An 18,978-nucleotide genomic window follows, 5' to 3' on the forward strand; every position below is an offset into this window, starting at 1 on the left:
TTAAAGTTGTTCCTGAGGCAACATTTATTATGTTGTACCAGGGACATCAAGTGTCTCAGGCAGTCGTTGTAAAGCTTGAGCTTGTGATGTCATTCACATGCCCCTTCTTAATCAAAATTTTAAAATGTTATATATCCTTTTATTTACCTTCACTTCAAGTTTTCTTCTGCCTGCTCAGTGTTCACCTCCACATTACATTTCCTGTTTGTTCTCCTCAGGCTTGTCATCCCATAGCTAGCTGACTATATCAACTATTGAAGGAGTTGGCTCTTTTGCTGCGAGTTAATAATGGTCCAGACCATTACAAGAACCACATTTCTCCATATCTCCTTGCTTCCCTTGCTAACTCCATCAATACTTGATAAAGCAGGCTAGCTAGCTAACATTGCTAGCTCAAAATCTTTACGTAAGTCAAAAAAAGCATTAGTCTACAACCGTTCCGTTAGTAATTGTGAACCAGAGGCAGTATATACACAGTGATATTGGGCATAACAAAACCAGAGTAGGTGCTTGCCATTCACTAGTCCTTGGTTGCTTTAGTCAAACAGTGAGTTCATGAGAGAAAATTAGTGTTGAAATTCATTGAAAATGTTTTTATCAACAGTGACATGTCCATTGGGTTGATCAAGGTGTGCTGAGGTTTATGTAAATACTGTCAGGTGACTAGCTTCCATCCCTCAAAAATGTGTTGTTTGGATAGTCCTCCATGTTTGCCCATTTCTCTACAATGTTTTGAGCAAAAGCGAGGCAGTTTTGGCTCACTCAAGGATCCAGATGGATGCACATGTTTTTGAGTCAAAACTAGGCTCTTTAAAAATAGTGGAATCTTTATGAAATTCTGTTTCATAATTTTACTGCTTCCAGCAATGTTATTTTCTCCCTTTTTCACAAAGAGAAGCATTATGTGGCCTAAAATGTACACTGGTATTTATTTGACATGCACTCTCTGCTCCACATTCTGTGCTGATTGGTGTAAATGACAGGACAGCTTCAGATGAATGGAACTCCTTGTGATAGAAATTTGGACTTCACAGCCAAAAGATTTACCACACAAGAATTGGTTCAGCGTTTTCTGACAGTCATGGTGTGGACGTAAATGCCTGTCATAATGAGCTCAAAGAGTCAGTGTCCTGGTACGCCAGCACGACTATAATAATGGTCTAGGTTAGAGACACCAACAACCTTATTGCACCATCACCTTTGCCTTTAAGAGAACTTTGTGGACTCTATCTACATTTTCATGCATATATGTTGCAAAGGAAGAACCGTCTCTGAGATATATATTGCCCATTATGTGTTGTGTTGAGTTATATTTTATGGAATATAGAAATAATAATTACTTTTCAATATATTTATGTTTGCGAATTATGAATTATTTAATAATAATTATCATTATTGTTATAAATATTGATGATGTTGTTAGTTTGTAATGTGGCTTTTTGGGTTATCATAATTTTAACTGACTGACTAATGCACATAGGGACCCAAGTTATCAGTTAGCTGAAATACTGTTCCTCTTAAAACCATAATCTGTACACACAAATGCAGCACAGAGCTGGATGGACTCTCAATAAAGAACTTTTTTTTCCACAGGAACATTTATTTGGGTCAATTACGATCAGATTCAGAAATAAGGGTAGAAAATCCTCAAAAATCTTAACACGTACCACCAATAATTCTCCTTGAATCAGTGGATTGGCGCACCTAAAGGCTTAACACATTCTCATTAAAATAAGTTCCCCAGAACAAGTTTAGTTTTGTGGAAGGGATCACTAATCCTTTGAGTAGACAGTCCTAATTCTCTCAACTGGGAGGTGTAAAGACTAAATGCCAATGAGTAGTCATTCCTGGTTGCCTAAGGGCTGCCTACCTGCCTGCTCTATCCACCAAATTAAAAAAGGAAAGGCCTCAATTGCAATGACTGAGGTGATTATGGTAACCTTTCACCACTTAGCTGAATAACTTTATGAATAATATACTTGATAGGGCATGGGGTCATGGTGGTGAATTCCAAGGTGTTTTTTTATTATTGTTAGAGCTGAGAAGAGTAACCTGAGAATGATACATGTTAAACATTGAGCGAGTATATTTATTTATTTTACTATTTATTTATTGTAGTGTTTATTCGTAGTGTTCAAGAGTTTGTTGTTTTTGTATTAGAAAGACTCCTCCCACTGCCCGTTTCTTGTTGTTGGTTGTACTTTAATAGGCAATAAACCTCAAATCATCCAAGTTTCGAAATCTCTAGCCTTTGCTGTCTCCATACTTGGGAAAATGTTGAATGATGCTACAATATGTATTGTCTGTCGCTGATGTCTCAAAACCTGCCTATGTCAAGGCAAGTAGAAGCATCACACTGATGCTGCATTCAGCTCATGGTATTCTAATTGTGTCCAACATTTTCCAACATTTGACTCAAGGGCATAGGTTTACATAAGGTCCATGTCCCCACCAATATTTTGATAATTTGAATTGCCTGTTACAAATCTGTTATGTAGGACAAGGTGTTAATATCCCTTTCTGCATACTCGAGACTCTGTGGGTTGGTCGAATGATTGATGACATCCTATGGGTTATCAAGTGGGCGCCCTCATTTTTCGATGTTTCGCTGATTGACCCACGACACCTCCAGAGGGTTCAGCAGTGAGATCCGGCGTCCCAGGCTCACTCCCTAGATGCCATCACTCATCCGACAGCCCAGGCGGAGTCCTTTCTCTTTATCCACAGCCACTGACTTCCCTTTTCAGCAACCCTGGAAAGGTCTTTGACTGCCTGCCTGTGGGCCTTCCCCCACACTCCCATCTCTCGAAGAAGCCTGGATGTTGAGGTGGCTACAAATCCTCTGCAGCCTACTTCAACTGGGCAGACCTTAGCTTTCCAGCCTCGTTGTTGTGCGTCTGCTGCAAGGTCCGCATACCTTAGCTTCTTGCGCTCGTAGGCCCCCTCCACGGCACTCTCCCAGGGCACCGTGAGCTTGACGATATAGACCTGCTTGAGTGAGGCCGACCAAAGCACAAGGTCTGGTCGCAGATTTGTTGTTGCTATTTCTGCTGGAAATCGGAGCTTCTGGCCTAGGTCTGCCAGCATCTTCCAGTCCCGTGCCCCGCCTAGCTGTCCAGTTTCTGGTCTTGAGGTGGAGAGTGGCTTGGCCCCCGCCCTCCCGGACAAATGTTGTTGCCGGCCTACGAGATGGTGGAGGAAGGGTATTGACGTTCATCCGTCGACTCTCCAGCACTGCCGCAAGACACTGTAGCACATGGTTGTGCCGCCAGGTGTACCGGCCTTGAGTGAGGCCGGTCTTGCAGCCCACCAGGATGTGCTTTAGTGTAGCTGGAGTCGGGCAGAGGGAGCATGTCGGGTCTTCTCCGTACCACTGGCTAAGATTCTTGGGAGACGGCAGTACATCATAAGCGGCGCTGATGGTGAAGCTAGCTTTAAATGCCTCCATCTCCCACAGCTCCTGCCAGGAGATCTTCCTCTTCTCCACTCCTTCCCAAGTCATCCACTGCCCCTGCCTTGCCTGTGAAACAGCTTTTGCACACCTTGCTGCCTGTTAATTTGTAATTGCCTGTTACAAAAAAATATTGTGCACAATATATTTGCAAACTCATTCGTATTATTATTTATACTATTTTCGTTGCTTCGGGGGCTGCCTACCAATGCTGAGACCAAACCTACGCCCTTGATTTGACTAAATCAGTCAGCAAAACTTGAAACAACTTAAGCTTAATGCAGTGAACATACACAGATTTACCTGTGTCATGTATGAAAAGCTTACTGTTAAGAGGAAAGACTTTAACCAGTCTTGTGAAAATGGTAACCTGTTATGTAATGGGAAGTATGTCATGAGCGTGTGAGAAGTCTAGAGTGATTTGGGGAAGAAACACTGTGTTTACTCGCTGATTCTTTTTGACTAGCAAAGACCAACACTGACAAGAACTGCCATCCAGACACAAAAAGAAAACAGGATTCTGAAGTGAAAACAAACAGTTGAAATGTAAGAGGATAAGATGAGGATATTAAAGAGGATAGAGGGAATTAAAATCAACTGACTGGTCAAATGTTACTCTGGAGAGAAACAGTCTTCATCGTAATGCAATTTAGAGATTAAAAGCAGCCATGTGAACTGAGGATCACGAGATCGGTAAACAACCTCTGCTCACAGGGGCCTGAAACATCCCCACTCATCCTGCCAGCTCCCCAGACATGACTCCCATAATTCAATGTTCATCGGTGGACAACATATTCATCCCTCACTCACAAAGAGCATGACCCAAGGCTCCATTAAATACAATACCAGACATTTCAGATGCAAAAACTACTGTTATACAAGCGTAGTACTAGGAACAATGGAGTTTAGAGTTCTTTTAAATGAAACCTCTAATAAAAACCGAGGAATCACCTCCAGAGACATCATCAACTTCCTCCCAGTGACAGGGTTGGCAATGTTCCCTTACAGGTTTAATACCAGCATCCTTAAGGATGGTTGTTGAGAGAGACTCCTCCCTTTGTCAGGAAGATCTCTGCAATCTCTACAAACTCAAATCCCCTCACATGGACCACAGAAAGTGACAGATAAGATCTGACTTTTATACAAGTCTCAATTCAACTAATACAGATTCGGCTTTTAACTGCTTGCATTCTTCGGATGGACTCTAGACAGCAGAGAGGGCCAGAAGCACAAGCGAATCATTCATGTAGGGATTTATTGTGAAAGAGTCCCACTTCCTCTTCAACTCGTCACTGTGCTACCTTCATTGAACTGAATCCCTTCACTTTAATGAACCCTAATCTCTATTCAAATCCATCCTTGAATCCCCCATGCCTTCATCTCCTATCCTTATGTATGCTTGCTTCACTACTTTCATATGCTATTAATTACTATACCCACCACCCAGCATGGTCCAGCATACAGGAGCCCTTAACCTTTTGTTATTAGTTAGGCAGATGTTTCCTTAAAGGATCCGGATCTGTGTTTAGACATGGTGTGGTGGGAGAATGGCATTTATGGCATTATCCTAAACATGGAGGCAGATTTAGGAAAGATTTAGAATAGATGTTTGTTAAAAACATAACCTTGAAGTCCAAACTATTTGGTCAAATTTACTACCGAAAAATGAATGGTCAAATTTACTACAGAAAAAGAACAAACTATGGCTCCATTCCTCACGACTATATTGATGTGTTTGTGTATTTTTGTTTTCAATGACACTACAATAATAAGTCATTAATAACATTAATAAGTCATGTTCAAATATAAAAGCAAATAATATTATTCAGTTTTCTTATACCTACATTTTTCCATAAATGTTCATAAAGGCAGGCAAAGAGCGAGAACATCAAGATATTAGATATACTAATGAAGACAGTCAGAAGTATATTCTTACTGTACGAAAGTATTTTTATTCAGGTCATGTGCTGACCTTTCAACCTTCTGAGTAATTCAGTAGCCTGGCTCTCCAGTAGGCCAAAGGGTCTGCAAACCAATGACTTGCATCTTGACACCTTATCAAATGAATGGGAACGTATTACACTTAGAACCCTTTACCAGAGAGTCAAGCGGGGACAGTGCGGAGCTTGGGGACACGTTTAGACCTTTCTGTGGCCCCTTTTAACGAGGATCGTCATCACGTGCAGTCCTGGACACCTACAAATAATCCATGTTCTGCAAACCTGTGTACACAAATGAATAATTCCTAGGGGAGGACTTTGCGACTTAAAAACCAGCCCCATTTTCAGTCGAAACATTCTCTCTGACACCCTGCAACCTGTGTCCTGAAACTATAGTAAGATCGGAGAAAACAAGATGAGACAAAAGTGATACAGTGATTATCTCTGCAGCAGCCTATTTTTGGGCGTGGGAGACCACCTGAGGTCAACTCTAGAGACAGAATAGAGTTAAGTTTCCTTGAAGCTATTCATTTAGGAGAAACAAACACAGTAACACTTGTCCTTTTGCCACCACTCACAATTCCTGTCTTCATATTTCTAAAGAACACCACATGCAACCATTAAGACTACAGCATCCATTAAATACTGATATTAACATAAATATGTTTTTTTATTTATTTTAAGGAGGTGAAACAACAAGTGGCTGAGGAGACCTGAGCTATCCTGCGAACACATGACACACATGAAGCCTAATGAAATAACATGGACACTGGTGTTGCTGTGCAGATCCGCGACCTCCGCTAATGGGATCAGTTAATTTGAGTCACATCTCACAGCCTGGCTAACCCAAAACAGCTGATGTTTTCTTCAGACATTACATTTCTTAAAAGCTCCTGCTGGGCCACAGGTCGGGCACGCTCACATACACGTGCAGATGCGCCCGTGTTGAAGCTGTGCTCAAATGTGTGTGTTTATGAATGAGTGTGTGTGTGTGTGTTTGTGGGTATGGTATGTACTTTGTCAATACTTACTAATTAGAACAAGACATTTGTTCTGTGTTTGTGTTCCACTTAACTGTGACCAATCAGATAACATGCAGGTGTATAGTCAGCGGTTTGCTTCTTACTCTTGAGGTAAACGGTACAGGAAGGACTTTCCCAACCAGTGCTTTACTAATCAGTTTGACCATATTACATAACCGCATGCCATGGTCCCTTGTTATCAAATGGACACTGAATTGAGAGAATTAAATCTTTGGATGAAGTTAGCAGCGACATGAAACCATGAAAGGGCAAACAAGGCAACTGACATCACAGCATTGGCCCCACAATGCCTTGCTTGCAGGGGGCAACACTGCAGCCGAAAGGTTCCTCCAAAGGACTGTGCTCCCCCCTCTGACCTACGAATCCTGTGGAGGACCGGAGGTGAAACCAAAAGGTTGTCAGCACTGGGAGAGATTGTCACTAAAGTATGGGTGAATGCAGATGACAGAGGCAAATACAGCTGAAAAGAAAAAAAACAGTACTTATGTTTATGCTCATATGTACAACACCTGATAGGAACTTGCCACTATAATTCAATGAACTCACTTGTGGTATATACACATTGTGTCTACAATCCATTCATATGTAAATCATTAACAACCAAAGCCACAATACTTTGCCTCAGTTCCACATGAATCTGCTCAGGTATTGGACTTCTACTGCATTACAGTAGGGAGTCAAAGGTCCTTGTCTTAGGGTTACAAGCCAGTGGTGAGGCTAGGATACATATATCTACACAACTACACCATTTAATAGCTAATACCCCTTAACTGCTTCCTACTGCATGGGATCTAGTTCATTATTCACAAAAACACAGTGGGTTGCAAAATCATAATCACATTTGGCTTGGTTTCTGTAAGATTAATATACGCTAGGTGGCCTATATTTAACCCCTAAACAACTTAAGTTGTACCCAAATTGCAATACAATTGTCATTACTTAACTTACAAAACAAACATTTGCATTCTGTGTCTCCTGAAGATTTGGGTGACAAACAGTCTGTGGTGGACACTGTCAGTATCTTTATCAAATGGTTATAATCCTTACTATCATATAATTGGTCTTGATAACACAAATAAGCTAAATATAAATGTAATGAAATCAGAATTTAGGTTTTCCAAGAAAGGGTGTATTATCCTTTGATAAGAATGTTATTTTTGTGATCAATTTCTGGTAATGAAATAAGCCCCACTGAGATGTTCCCCTCTGGTGCCTGTGGGGGCATTGGGGAGGGAACATGCCCAGACTCTGTCACAAGGTCTGCGCTCTCTCACAGGAGCAACAGTGTGCTGTCATTAGGGATGGAAACATCCAAACGTAATTTCAGTAATTCAGTAACTGGCCTGCCCTGTGTGCATGAGGTTGCCGCTGGAGAGGACCAGCGTATGGACAGTAGGGCCGGGTCATCTGGACCTTGTATTCTCCCCAAATATTGTATTGTGTGTATAGAAGTTAAATAACATCAAGTGGATGCTGAGGCTCGGAGCTACTCATCCTCTTGACGTCTAAGTTTAAGTCTTTATTCTGATGTCTTTATTCTTACCCCTCCCCCCCCAGATAGTTCATACTTTTGCTCTAAGGTTCATCCTGTATTGTTATCACTATACGCTACTTGAGGAAGCCATGATTAACATCAGGCGATGATTTCTCAATAACAACCCTTGAATATTAATATGTAGCTTTTCTCTACGAGCTTAGGAATTGGTGCCATGGAGCAACAGCAGGATTGTGCTGGTCAGGGAAGCCCAAGCCCTTGAAGTGAGTTCCTTTGAAGTTCCTAGTTCCTCTGCATCAGTGTAGAATTAGTTTAGTCACAATGAGAACATGTTCATGGGCTGTTATGTCCCTGACTGAGAACTGCAACAGATCATCTCATGCAGAGTGTGTTAAGAGGCAGGTGTTTTACAAAAAAAATAGTTATGTTATACACCTTTGTGTGCCCTTATCCCTCTACCAAAACACTTACAGATTCTTCTAAGAATCCTTGTCCCTACAAAGTTGTCAAAGTACAAACTACAAACTGAAGGGTTCTTGTAAGAGGACCAGTCAAGGAAGGAACCTACACCATTGCACTTTTTACATTTTAGTTCTGTTTATCTCAACCTGCTATGTCTGTGGTGATTTAAAGTAGAACATGCAATGCAAGATACATTGTTTATAATGTTTAGCATGTATGTGTTTTTATATTCACAAACATGCAAACACACAACAAACCATAGCCCCGCTCAATTGTAAAGGGCCAGGATGGTTAAAGGATACAAGAACAAAAGGTAACCTGGGTACTGATGCCCCTCTTGCAGGACATACTCTGGTCAAAATAAGTCTCATCTGACCTCCTAGATCTGATCAGATTTGGATTAGAGTGCAGCATGACCTTTAGAATGCCATTCCTTTCTCCATGTGATCGCTCACTGATATGAACATGTTGTGACACAGTGTATACTAAAGTATATGCAAGTATATTCTATATCATTTTTCAAAGGTGGACTGGGTGAAGTTAAGATGTCGAGTCTTGATTGAAGGCAATAATCTCTGAACAGCTTGTGTCTATCAAGACAATATTCCTCACAAGCCGCAGGAAAGATCAGCTGATGTCCATGGTCATTCAGACCCATATAAGGAGATTAAATATTTAAGCCTACAGTTTGGTCTGCAGCCATCTCTCTCATAACGATGGTTCCTATTATCAGGACATTCAAATTGAATTACCCAGAAATCAGTTTTATCTACAGTAGACCCCGTCTATGTAACTAACAATCACACACTGTGACTATTACAAAACCTCCGAATGTGTACACTTAATGCTCAAAACCGATTTTTCATTCACAAACAATCTGTCTGGGAGTTTTGCAAACACTATTGCCCTCTTGTGGAGCGGGTGTTACGTTTTTTTCTGTGTCTTTAACTGTCATGCAAGAGTGAATCATTTGTATTTAATGTCTCATCTTGTTCAAATTCCTGAGTGTATTTATGCTGCAAATAATTGTGGCTGGCATAACCTAAAAATCCCCTCGGTCTCTTATGTTACTTCTAAGAAGTTGACATCTTTAGCGTTTTTTTCCCCCTTTGGGCTAAATTCAGCCATCAATGGGTGAAGGAAGAACAGATGAACAGATACTACTGTACATAGATCATGTATCCAGTGGCTCCCATATTGAAGAGCCTGTCAGTAGCCTTACACATCTTTAAGCCTCAGACCCCCTCCCCAGTTTCTCTGAATTGGTTATAACAGGAATAACTGTCCTCTTGTATGAACCATACTATCAGGGTGATTTTCCACATTGTCATTGAGAGTGGAGGCATCCAAGTCACACTGTATTTCCAATCAACATCAGCGTTTGATTTCATTTTAATCACAGTATTCTTCTATCATCCAGGTCTAGTGATCCACTTACATGGATGCATTGCTACAGGGATAACCCCTACTAAGTGAATACATTCAAGTAATTGTGCTGCTCAGCTTGCATGTACAACATTTGCAAATCAACCCAGTGGCTAATCATTTTTATCTGTGACCACAGGGAAATGAAGCATCCATGACCAAGACCCACTTGATGTTATTGTGGTTGAAAACTACATGAATCATTATATTTCTTAGATGTAAGTTCCTACATCTTGGACAAAGTAGGCTTTCATGCAGCAGAATGAGAGTGGTCTCTCCAAACAAAACCTCAGAGATGGTGTAAATGTGTACTTTTTGGTATAGCCACTTCCCTATTTGCAGTGAACCTATTCAAACACTGTGGGTTTCCTTCCTCATCTAATACATTCTTGTGTCAAACTTGAAATACAGAAGAAGGAGTTATCCACAGAAAATCTTGTGACAGTAGGGTTAGATTTATTCCTAAAAAAGGGCATAGTAAACAGTAGGCTAATGTTTTTGTTTGATTCCACAAAGGCAGTCCCCATATATTGTATGGCCTATACGTTTATAGCCTATTTCTAATGATAAGAATCAACGTGACATTCGTTCATGGCCACCTGGATGTAGCTTACATTAGCAAGTTGTTTGAATCAGACGTTCTGCCTACAGCCATAAACAGCCAATTTGTGGAATCCAAATGCATACATTTCTCGTTGCCCGGTTTAGTAGCGACAGTAGCGTATTTACTGACACATTCGCAACGCAGATTATAACTACAGGTGACATTAACGGATAACGGAATTGCACTTGGTTAGTTATATTTGCTGATATATATATATATAGTCACTGCACCATGTGATTATTGAAACTAAGATGTCAGTCTTGTCTATAGCACTCCGTGAGATGCAGTCGTACGTGGGGGGATCACAACAGTTGACACTCCCACTTGACACTTGTTCTGTCGTATTTCCTGCACCTTACAAAAGGAGTGCAAAGCAAAGGGGAAATGATACATTTTTCATGTACTGTAACAGCCGCAAGTTAATCGACTGAGCATGAAATAAGGTACGTGTCTTACTGACATCTACTAAAACGACCTTCTCGATGTAAGTTATTGTATGTTATGTACACTATTTCTAAACTCCACATGGCCTCTGGCATATGATGTAGAAGTAACATTGTTAAAAATGAAAATCATTGCTGAGAGTACTTTATCTGGTAGGCTACGCTTCATAACGAATACCAGTTTTTACAAGGACAGCATCTGATTAATGCCTTCTCTTCACAACTACAATGTATCTTATATTTCCTCATTCGTAACTTGCCTTTCATGACAAATAACTTATCAAGTATGTCATTACTATGTTTTTATGACATACAGACTATATTACAGAGTTCAAGTTTGATTAAAAAAACGATCTGGCAGATCTTGAGGCCCTGTGTTTGTATGTCAGTTATTGTTCCATTCTAGGCTACTACTCAGTTTTCGACCTTATGAATAGGCTTGGACTTTCGTTGAAGCGTAGATATCTAGCCTTAGGGGTTTTTATTGACAGAAAGCCAGGGAAAGTCCCCAGCCCCCGGGGTGTTTTTGGTGATGTGTCACCGTGGAAATGAAACATCACTGTGGCAACATCAGATGTTCTCCGCTGCATTGTCAGATTAGGAAATTGTAGAGAGCTTCTGCCTGACATTAAAACCATTTCCCAAATGAGTACCACCACAGTCTTAGTAGGCCATAGTTATGTATCTCTAGTCTCAGAACTACATTCTCATGCTGCCAAAAACATGGGTATGGTGTGACAGGGCTGTATAATAATGTAGTTTTAGTTTACATCCACTTCTACGTCACATTTGTCATTTTAGAGAGGGCAATGAAGACCTTCTTTATGGCAAAGTACTTATTCTTCTTACACTATAATCATCAAGGCTAGCATCCCTGTTGAAAAATCTAGCACAGACCAGTGTCAGCAAGAAGCTTCTCTTGGTGTTTGATGCATCTCCCCTGTTGTAATTTGAACATGGAAAACACTGGGCAGATACCAGCACAAATCAAGATAATGTGAGTGTGTTCAGTACACTCATGTCTGCCCATGGTAGACCAGCAAAAACAGAAGAGGATCATTCAGCATAAGCTGAGCATTGGTGAATTGGTAAAGAAAAAAACACTCATGTTAATGTTGGTTTCTGCTGTTGTGTTGGCAAGAATTTCCAGGTTGCCATTGTTGTCATGATCCCTAACACTGACTCTCTCCTTGCTCCACCGCAGACAAGATGCGGGATCGACTGAGTGATCTGCAGTCAGCCTCCAGGCTCACGCAGGGTGAGGCCCCTGGTGTGGCTGAGGAGACTGGGATCGAGGGTACGGAGCAGGACGTGGTGGTGTTTGAAGGAGAGGAGGAAATGGAGGAGACCTTCAGGGAGGTGCAGGCCATGCACAAGGAGATCGCCCAGCTACGCATAGAAGTCAAGCAGTTGGGGAAGCAGAGCACACGCTACCTCACCTCCATGAGGCGCTTTAGCAGCATCAAGCGCGACTCCAACTCCATCGCCCGTGACATCAAGGCCAGGGGTCAGGCCCTGTACACCCGTCTGCAGCAGATGGAGACTCGGTGCCAGCGCCTGGACCAGGAGTATGGTGTCCACTCGTCCCTGGCACGCATGGTGCGCGCCCAGTGCGTCTCCCTCACCGTGGCCTTCCACACGGTCATGTCCGAGTACAACGAGGCGGAGATGGGGCAGCGGGACAACTGCATGAAGCGCATCCAGAGGCAGGCTGAGATCGTGGGCCAGGAGGTGACCGGCGAGCAGATCGAGGAGATGATCGAGTCAGGGAAGTGGAACGCCTTCTCGGAGAACCTGGTGGCAGACGGCCGCGCAGCACGCTCCGCCCTCAGTGAGATCGAGACCCGCCAGAAGGAACTCCTGGATCTCGAGGGGCGCATCCGGGACATCCATGAGCTCTTTCTCCAACTGGCCCTGTTAGTGGAGGAGCAGGGCAGCAAACTGAACAACATTGAGTCCAACATGGCCACCACACAGGACTATGTGGCCAAGGCAACAGTCCACATCAAGAAAGCTGTGAGGTACAAAAAAGCAAACCCTTGCAGACGTTTTTTCTGCTGCTGTTTCCCCTGCTGCAATAAGTAGCACTCAGACTCAGACCACTTCTCTCTCATACAGCTACCACTCTGCAGACAAGGTTAGAACTGCTCTTCCTACAGACCCTGCAAGGTATCTGCTGTAATAGATTTGACAGTGTAAATGAATGACTTCTCGCTGTTGGCGAGAAAAACAGAGAGACGGTGACAGTGGAGCACAAGACATTTGAGCACACTCCACCCCAATGTGTCATGAACCACTGTCAGCAGTGTAGGCTGTGTGTGGAAAACACAGGGACTGCTGTGCAAATGATCATTAAGTCAGTGTCATTAAGTCTGTTTGTATGTGAAGCTGTAAAAACGTGTAACCAGGGCTCACATTTTGCATGTTGTTCTGTTGGTTTGCATGTCCTACACCTGAGTGCCTTTAAATTGAATGTGTACACATTTCTGTAGGCCATACGTTTTATTGATGATTTACAGCATTTCACATAAAATAAGTACTTAAACCCTTAAATTTTGAGTCAGCTGCTTGTGTTCTCAACCTGATGTCTCCATATGTTGTAGCTGAAACTGTCTTCTTGAGAAATGTTGCAGGAAACTTGCATAACCTTCTTACGGACCACATTTCACTTCGTTCAAACTTCATGTAGTGCGATGTCCTTTGGTAATAATTTAAATAAGGATGTTTATTTTCAAAGTCCACTTCAAACATGCCAGTAAAATATCTTATATTTAATCTTCCAATCCATTTATCTATAATCTAGACAGAGCCTACGTGTCCTTACAGACGAGAACGTTTTTTACACAATGTGGTGCAATGTCACTAAATTTAACGACGGTCTTTGGAGGTCAGCGCAGTGACACATGATACCGGTTGCAACCCTGTTTCCGAGAAGTTTATCCACACTTCTTGTTTCGCCTGGCCCACATGTTTAGGGTGACAGATGTGAAAGTAGTCCATGGTGACCGAGAAATGTTAACTGCACATTGCCCACACTCCGTGATATCGCTCCATGCGGTCACGCTTTATATTTCTGCGTGTAATAGTTATTGGTTACATTATGTCGTCACGGCCATCAAGGGTCTGTTCTTCGCTGTCTGTTCAAGGCTCTGATCTTCTCTATCTGTTCAACGCTCTGTTCTTCTCTATGTGTTCAAGGCTCTGTTCTTCTCTGTCGACCAGGATGGCCGAGTGGTTAAGGCGTTGGACTTAAGATCCAATGGACAATTGTCCGCGTGGGTTCGAACCCCACTTCTGGTAGCCTGGATTTTAAGAGAAGGTTGAGCTACTACTGCTACTCATTGCTACATTATCATTAGCGATACAGCTTTACTGAACTTTACTGTTAGGTACTTATTCAGTGCGAGTAATAGTCGTGTAGTAATACCGTGTCATGCCACGCCACACCACTGTTAAAGAACTTGAAGTAAACAACTACGTTCTCTCAGCCTGTTTGAATCGGCAGAAAGAACCAAAAGCTATTGTCAATCTGTGGCAGCTTTCGATAGTCAGCCACCACCAGGTGTCAGCATTGTATTACACTGAACCCTGGAAGCTTACAAAGTAACCTATTGATAGAGTGAATGCGTAGTAGGATCGAGGCTACTTCGAGTAGTTTTCCTGTTCGACAAATGAGATTGAGTATTTTTGTCAAAGCATGAACAGTGGATATTCGGTGGATGGCAGTGACAAAACCTGGCGAGAGTGTGTTTAATTGCACTGAATTTTCAAAGGGATTTTACTTGCTCTAAAACAGTCACACTTTACAGACAAGCATTCCCCAAAGACTAGATGAATTTGTTGACATGGAAAAGGAAAGCCTATATTAAAGGACAAAACCTTTGAAGGAAAATCAACAAAAAATTGTAAGCGACTCACCAATCATCTTGTGTGAGAAAACTGTGGTCATACATAAAGAACTGATAATAAAATGTAAAAAGGCCTACACTGAGGTAAGGGTTAGCATATCTTTAAGTTTATCTGTTTGCACTTCCTTTGGTCAGCACATTAACAGCTTCTTGTCTAAAGTTTTTTTAATCAAAGCCTAAAAAGGGTGCACTAGTCCATCCACCAGGAACATTTAAAAAGAAAATATTCTTTTCATTCTTAACATGAAATCAGAAACAGTAGTTTAATAACCAACTCGGGACATTTTTAAATAAAAAAAAAGATCCTAACAGTACAATCAAATTATCATGCTTTATATGAGGGTTCTTTTAAAATAAAATAATGTTTGCATGTGTAATTTTACATGATTTTACATGATTTTTTTTTATTCATAGCATGTTGTTTCAAGTAGTTTTGTGCACCATTGGAAAACAGATATGTCTGCGCCCCGGTCTCCTTTCTGGCCCTGGGGCCAGTCCAACTGTGACGAGTGGTAGAGGACTGGGGGTGGAGAGGCTCAGAGAGCTCAATTTGTCTAGTGAGCTGGCGTGAAAGATGGAGGAGGAGAGAGCCAGGGAGAAATGAAGCGAAAACAGGAGAGAGATGTGGAGAGATGAGAAAGCAGCATTGCCGCAGGAACTAAACATGTCAGGGTGTACAATCGCTTGGTTCACTTCCTCCACGAGAGTGGCAGGCGAGGGATTCAAATGAAAAATGAAACACAAACGAGAAACACAGAGAGAGAAAGGGGGAGAGAAAAAGAGAAAGAAAGAGAAGGAATGCAGTGGAAATGAAAAGAAAATGGGTGGCTGATTCAAGCCTGTTTGCAAAGAAAGAGTGGAGAGCTGGAGGTTATTTAGGTTCAGCAGAAATGAGTAAGCAGCTTAGTCCTCATCTGGTCCCAAACCGTGGGGCCAAGGGCCCTCACCTTGATTTAAATGCCGCTGGTAACTATTGAATCAAACTAATGAAATCTGTCAGGCACATTTACCCTGGTCGTAAGGTATGTCCCCCTCTGATTTAAAAACACACAAATGACTTTACAGGTGGGGAGGGGACAGTGCCTCACTTGCCCCCATCCCACCCCACGCACACATCTCCCCTCCCTCTCTTTCTTCTTCCTCCACTCGGTCCACTCTCCCTTTTCCGCCGCTTTCCCCTCACTCCTCATCCTCCTCCCTCTCTCTTCCCTTTGTGTGCTTCTCTCACTCCCGGCCCTTCTGCTCCCTCCTCCCCTCCTCTCTTTTCCCGTCCCTCCCTCGTTCATTCACATCTCCTCTCCGAGTGTCGGAGGCAGAAGGAGTCGGTCGGTCGGGCAAAGGGGCAGTGGCATTGCTGAAGCGGCGTGTCCGTGTCTCCTTCCCTCTCTCCTGCTGTCTCTCTTTCTCTTCTCCTCTGTCTCACCTTCACTTTTCTTATCTTGAACAGCCTTTTTTGAGATCCCTGCTGGTTTGTTTGTCCCTGGTCTCTGGACAAGTCTTTTCTCTTCAACCAACCACTGAGCAGGACCAGGAGAGCCAGACTGCCTTTTCACAGCTTGTGCACACAGATCCAGCTCTGGTATGATGTTCCATCCACTTTTAACTTTTTTAATAGTGACCTTGAACCCCAGACAGAGATCCTCTTAAGTGCTTCAGAAGTCTGGATTGTTGTGGGCGGTGGCGAGGGTTTAGGAGTTGAGGTGGTGGTGTAGTTCTGTGGTTCCGGGATCTCGTAACCTGTCTGACGGGACTTTGACTCCGGCTGCAGCCCCCCGACTCCCAGCATGAGGATTCTGCGGAGTCTGGAGAGAACCAGCGGAGGTCGCATCATGGCCCTGGTACGGACCTCCCTACAGAAGGTGATGCTTTTCCTGCACCAGCTCCAGATCATGGCCGTCACCTCTCCACGTTACCAGAGACTGTGCAAGGTGAGTGCCATAGAATTCACACCAGCACAACCGCAGACTAAAGTGGTGGGTGGACAGGAAGCAAACAAAGGGAAATTTGCTGTTCGGAGTTCTATGTGGTTGTAGTGTCCGTTCAATACTTCATTACAACAACATGGCAGTTTTACCTGTAATGTTTGTAATATGGTGTTGATTAAATTCCCTTCAAATACACTTCTGTGCAGGCAGGCTTATTTAGTGTGCTCTGTGGGGGTGTTGTGTTTATCAGGTCTATGGTAAAATGCACCCAAAGCTCTAAGGTAGTTCTTAAGGTAGCTGATGATGGGTAGCTTGGGTCTGTGATGAACAGATCTATGACGGAACGCATCAAAGTTCAGTGGGGACTCTGCTGAGTGCTGCTCTACCTTGTCTGTATATCCAAGCTTCCCAAGCCTCAGGTCTTCCCAACATTCAGGTCTGCGTGCGGAAAGGAAAAAGAAATGCACACGCATACATACTTTTGTGTGCTTGCTCCCATTGCCAACATTCACCGGCACACACAGACACCTCTCACACACACACACCTCCAAATCTGTGGGCAGGCAAGTCCGCTTCTTAGACACTCTTAGGCAAGACATGCAGAGAATGAATGAGCGTGAGATGGGAGAGTTCACAGACCCTCTCGCGGTGTCTGTCTGGGTTGGTGACAGTTATGCTCCTAATGTGTGTGAGTAATGGCTCAAGAGTGGCCTTGGACTCCTGCCAGTGACATCAATGCCTCATTTTATAAAACATCTTTTTGCGGTCATGCTCACGCCCTGCATGAACACTTCATCTCTCAAACTCGGGATTTCACAGAGTAGATAGTCAGCAAAGTTTTGTCATTTCACTTTTGGCTGGGGTACATCGCTCAGCCACGCTTGCTGTAAGGTCATCAAGTTACCCTGGGCTCCTGCTATAACTTACAGTGTGAAGGGCACAGTTCATGAAATCTTACCACAACGTAGCAGAACCCCCAAAAATGTTGGCAAAAGTAGACAACACAGAGTTGTGAAGAAGCTATCTTATGTAAAAGCATTTTCCCTACTCCTGCACAGACTATTTGGTGATGCTGTCTGGCTAGTTCCTGGGGAGTGGCACAAAACTTAAGAACAGTTCAGACCTCCCCGTTCGCTCATTATTAATCTGAAAAAAAAAAGTCCTGCCAAGCACCATTCAAAGGTTAAAACTAAAGTTGTTTACACTGAGCTTTGCCAAACAGGAGCAGGCAGCGGGTGCGAGGCACAAACCATAATTTATTTCCAGTAGCATCTCTCCTGCTGCCACCGTAATGAGCGCTAACTTAGAGCTCCGCATGACAGCACAGGAGCGCAGCAGTCATCAGCACTGCTTCATTAATACGAGAGCCCTCGTCGGTTAAGACGTGTCACTTATAAATCACATATGTTGAGGTGTTGGGCCGTATCGTGCAGTGTTAATTGGTGAACTGCTGCTCTGGTTGCTGTCTTAATGGGATGATTTGCTGAGTGGACGAACCCCTCTGGGTCCCTTGTGAGGTGCTATGTTGACACAAAGCCCCCTAAACTATACAAACAGATCGGAGTTGATTGATTAGAAACAAGGTTGTGATCCTATGGCAGTGCATTGTACGGGTCGCAGGTTCAAAATTACTCTGGGATGATTTCTGATTGCCATTGCAAAGTTCTTCGCTAAGTGGAGTTTGGCTGATGTCTGCTAATGTCTGTTTTAATGGGCTCCAAGGCTCTCGACCAAGCGTTCAGCTGAGCACAGAGCTACTCTAAGTGTTTTGGACTCTCTTTGGTTGTTCTCACTTCTGGACAGCTAGTGGTGAGGGTGTAAACAGTTATATGCAAATGTCCACTTAAGCTGGTGCAAATATCCTTCAGTGGGCACAGCATAGCCATATCGTCGGTAATCAGGAATGTAATGTTTTCATTGCCGAGAAGGCCGTATTCCAGACATACCCCCCTCCCCCCGACCTCTCATGCATGGGGTCTTCATTAAATTGGCCCAACTTAAATTTCTGATATCAAGTGTATTCCTAAAATGAACCCATTCGCAAAGTTATGGGTAAAGCAGTAATCCTCTTAAGTAACAAGCATCACAGAGCTCACTTTCCTCTCTGCTGGAATGTTATTCAAATATATCTAAATTGCATTTGAATTATTTTTGCTTGCGCCAGGGCAAAGTGACACGAGCCAGGAGGGACTTTGTGATAATGGGCTGTCAAAGGGGAAAAGAAAGTAATACATGCAGATGCTTGTTATAAATTAAACATGAATGGGATTGGCTATTTCATA

The 18,978-nt window shown here is 42.9% G+C and overlaps 2 protein-coding genes and 1 non-coding gene across 4 annotated transcripts in view; all 3 read left to right on the forward strand.

Annotated features, from left to right (window-relative positions):
* The first annotated feature begins 10,756 nt into the window (after positions 1-10,756).
* stx11a (syntaxin 11a) lies at positions 10,757-13,416 on the forward strand. Of its 2 annotated transcripts, none has more exons than XM_012822416.2 (2): positions 10,757-10,863; positions 12,068-13,416. In XM_012822416.2, the coding sequence occupies exon 2, from the start codon at positions 12,073-12,075 to the stop codon at positions 12,946-12,948; it is 876 nt and encodes a 291-aa protein (XP_012677870.2). In that variant the 5' UTR covers positions 10,757-10,863; positions 12,068-12,072; the 3' UTR covers positions 12,949-13,416. The 2 variants fall into 2 exon arrangements, with proteins under 2 accessions (XP_012677870.2, XP_031436701.1); XM_031580841.1 differs by having other exon boundaries at positions 10,816-10,904.
* Positions 13,417-14,080: 664 nt separating this feature from the next.
* trnal-uaa lies at positions 14,081-14,163 on the forward strand. The gene has a single exon. It is a non-coding gene; the product is annotated as a tRNA-Leu (tRNA).
* A 1,846-nt stretch (positions 14,164-16,009) lies between these two features.
* LOC105895748 (utrophin-like) overlaps positions 16,010-18,978 on the forward strand; it is a 32,982-nt gene continuing 30,013 nt past the window's right edge. The window contains exon 1 of the mRNA XM_031580940.2: positions 16,010-16,699. Coding sequence (XP_031436800.1) covers positions 16,556-16,699 — 144 coding nt within the window. The 5' untranslated portion in view covers positions 16,010-16,555. The remainder of the gene's footprint in view (positions 16,700-18,978) is intronic.

This window comes from Clupea harengus, chromosome 14 (genome assembly GCF_900700415.2).
Source record: "Clupea harengus chromosome 14, Ch_v2.0.2, whole genome shotgun sequence".
NCBI classification, from domain to species: Eukaryota; Metazoa; Chordata; class Actinopteri; order Clupeiformes; family Clupeidae; genus Clupea; species Clupea harengus.

Excerpts from the sequence above, each read along its gene's own strand:
- stx11a (XM_012822416.2), top strand. The coding sequence starts at position 12,073 with ATGCGGGATCGACTGAGTGATCTGCAGTCAGCCTCCAGGCTCACGCAG.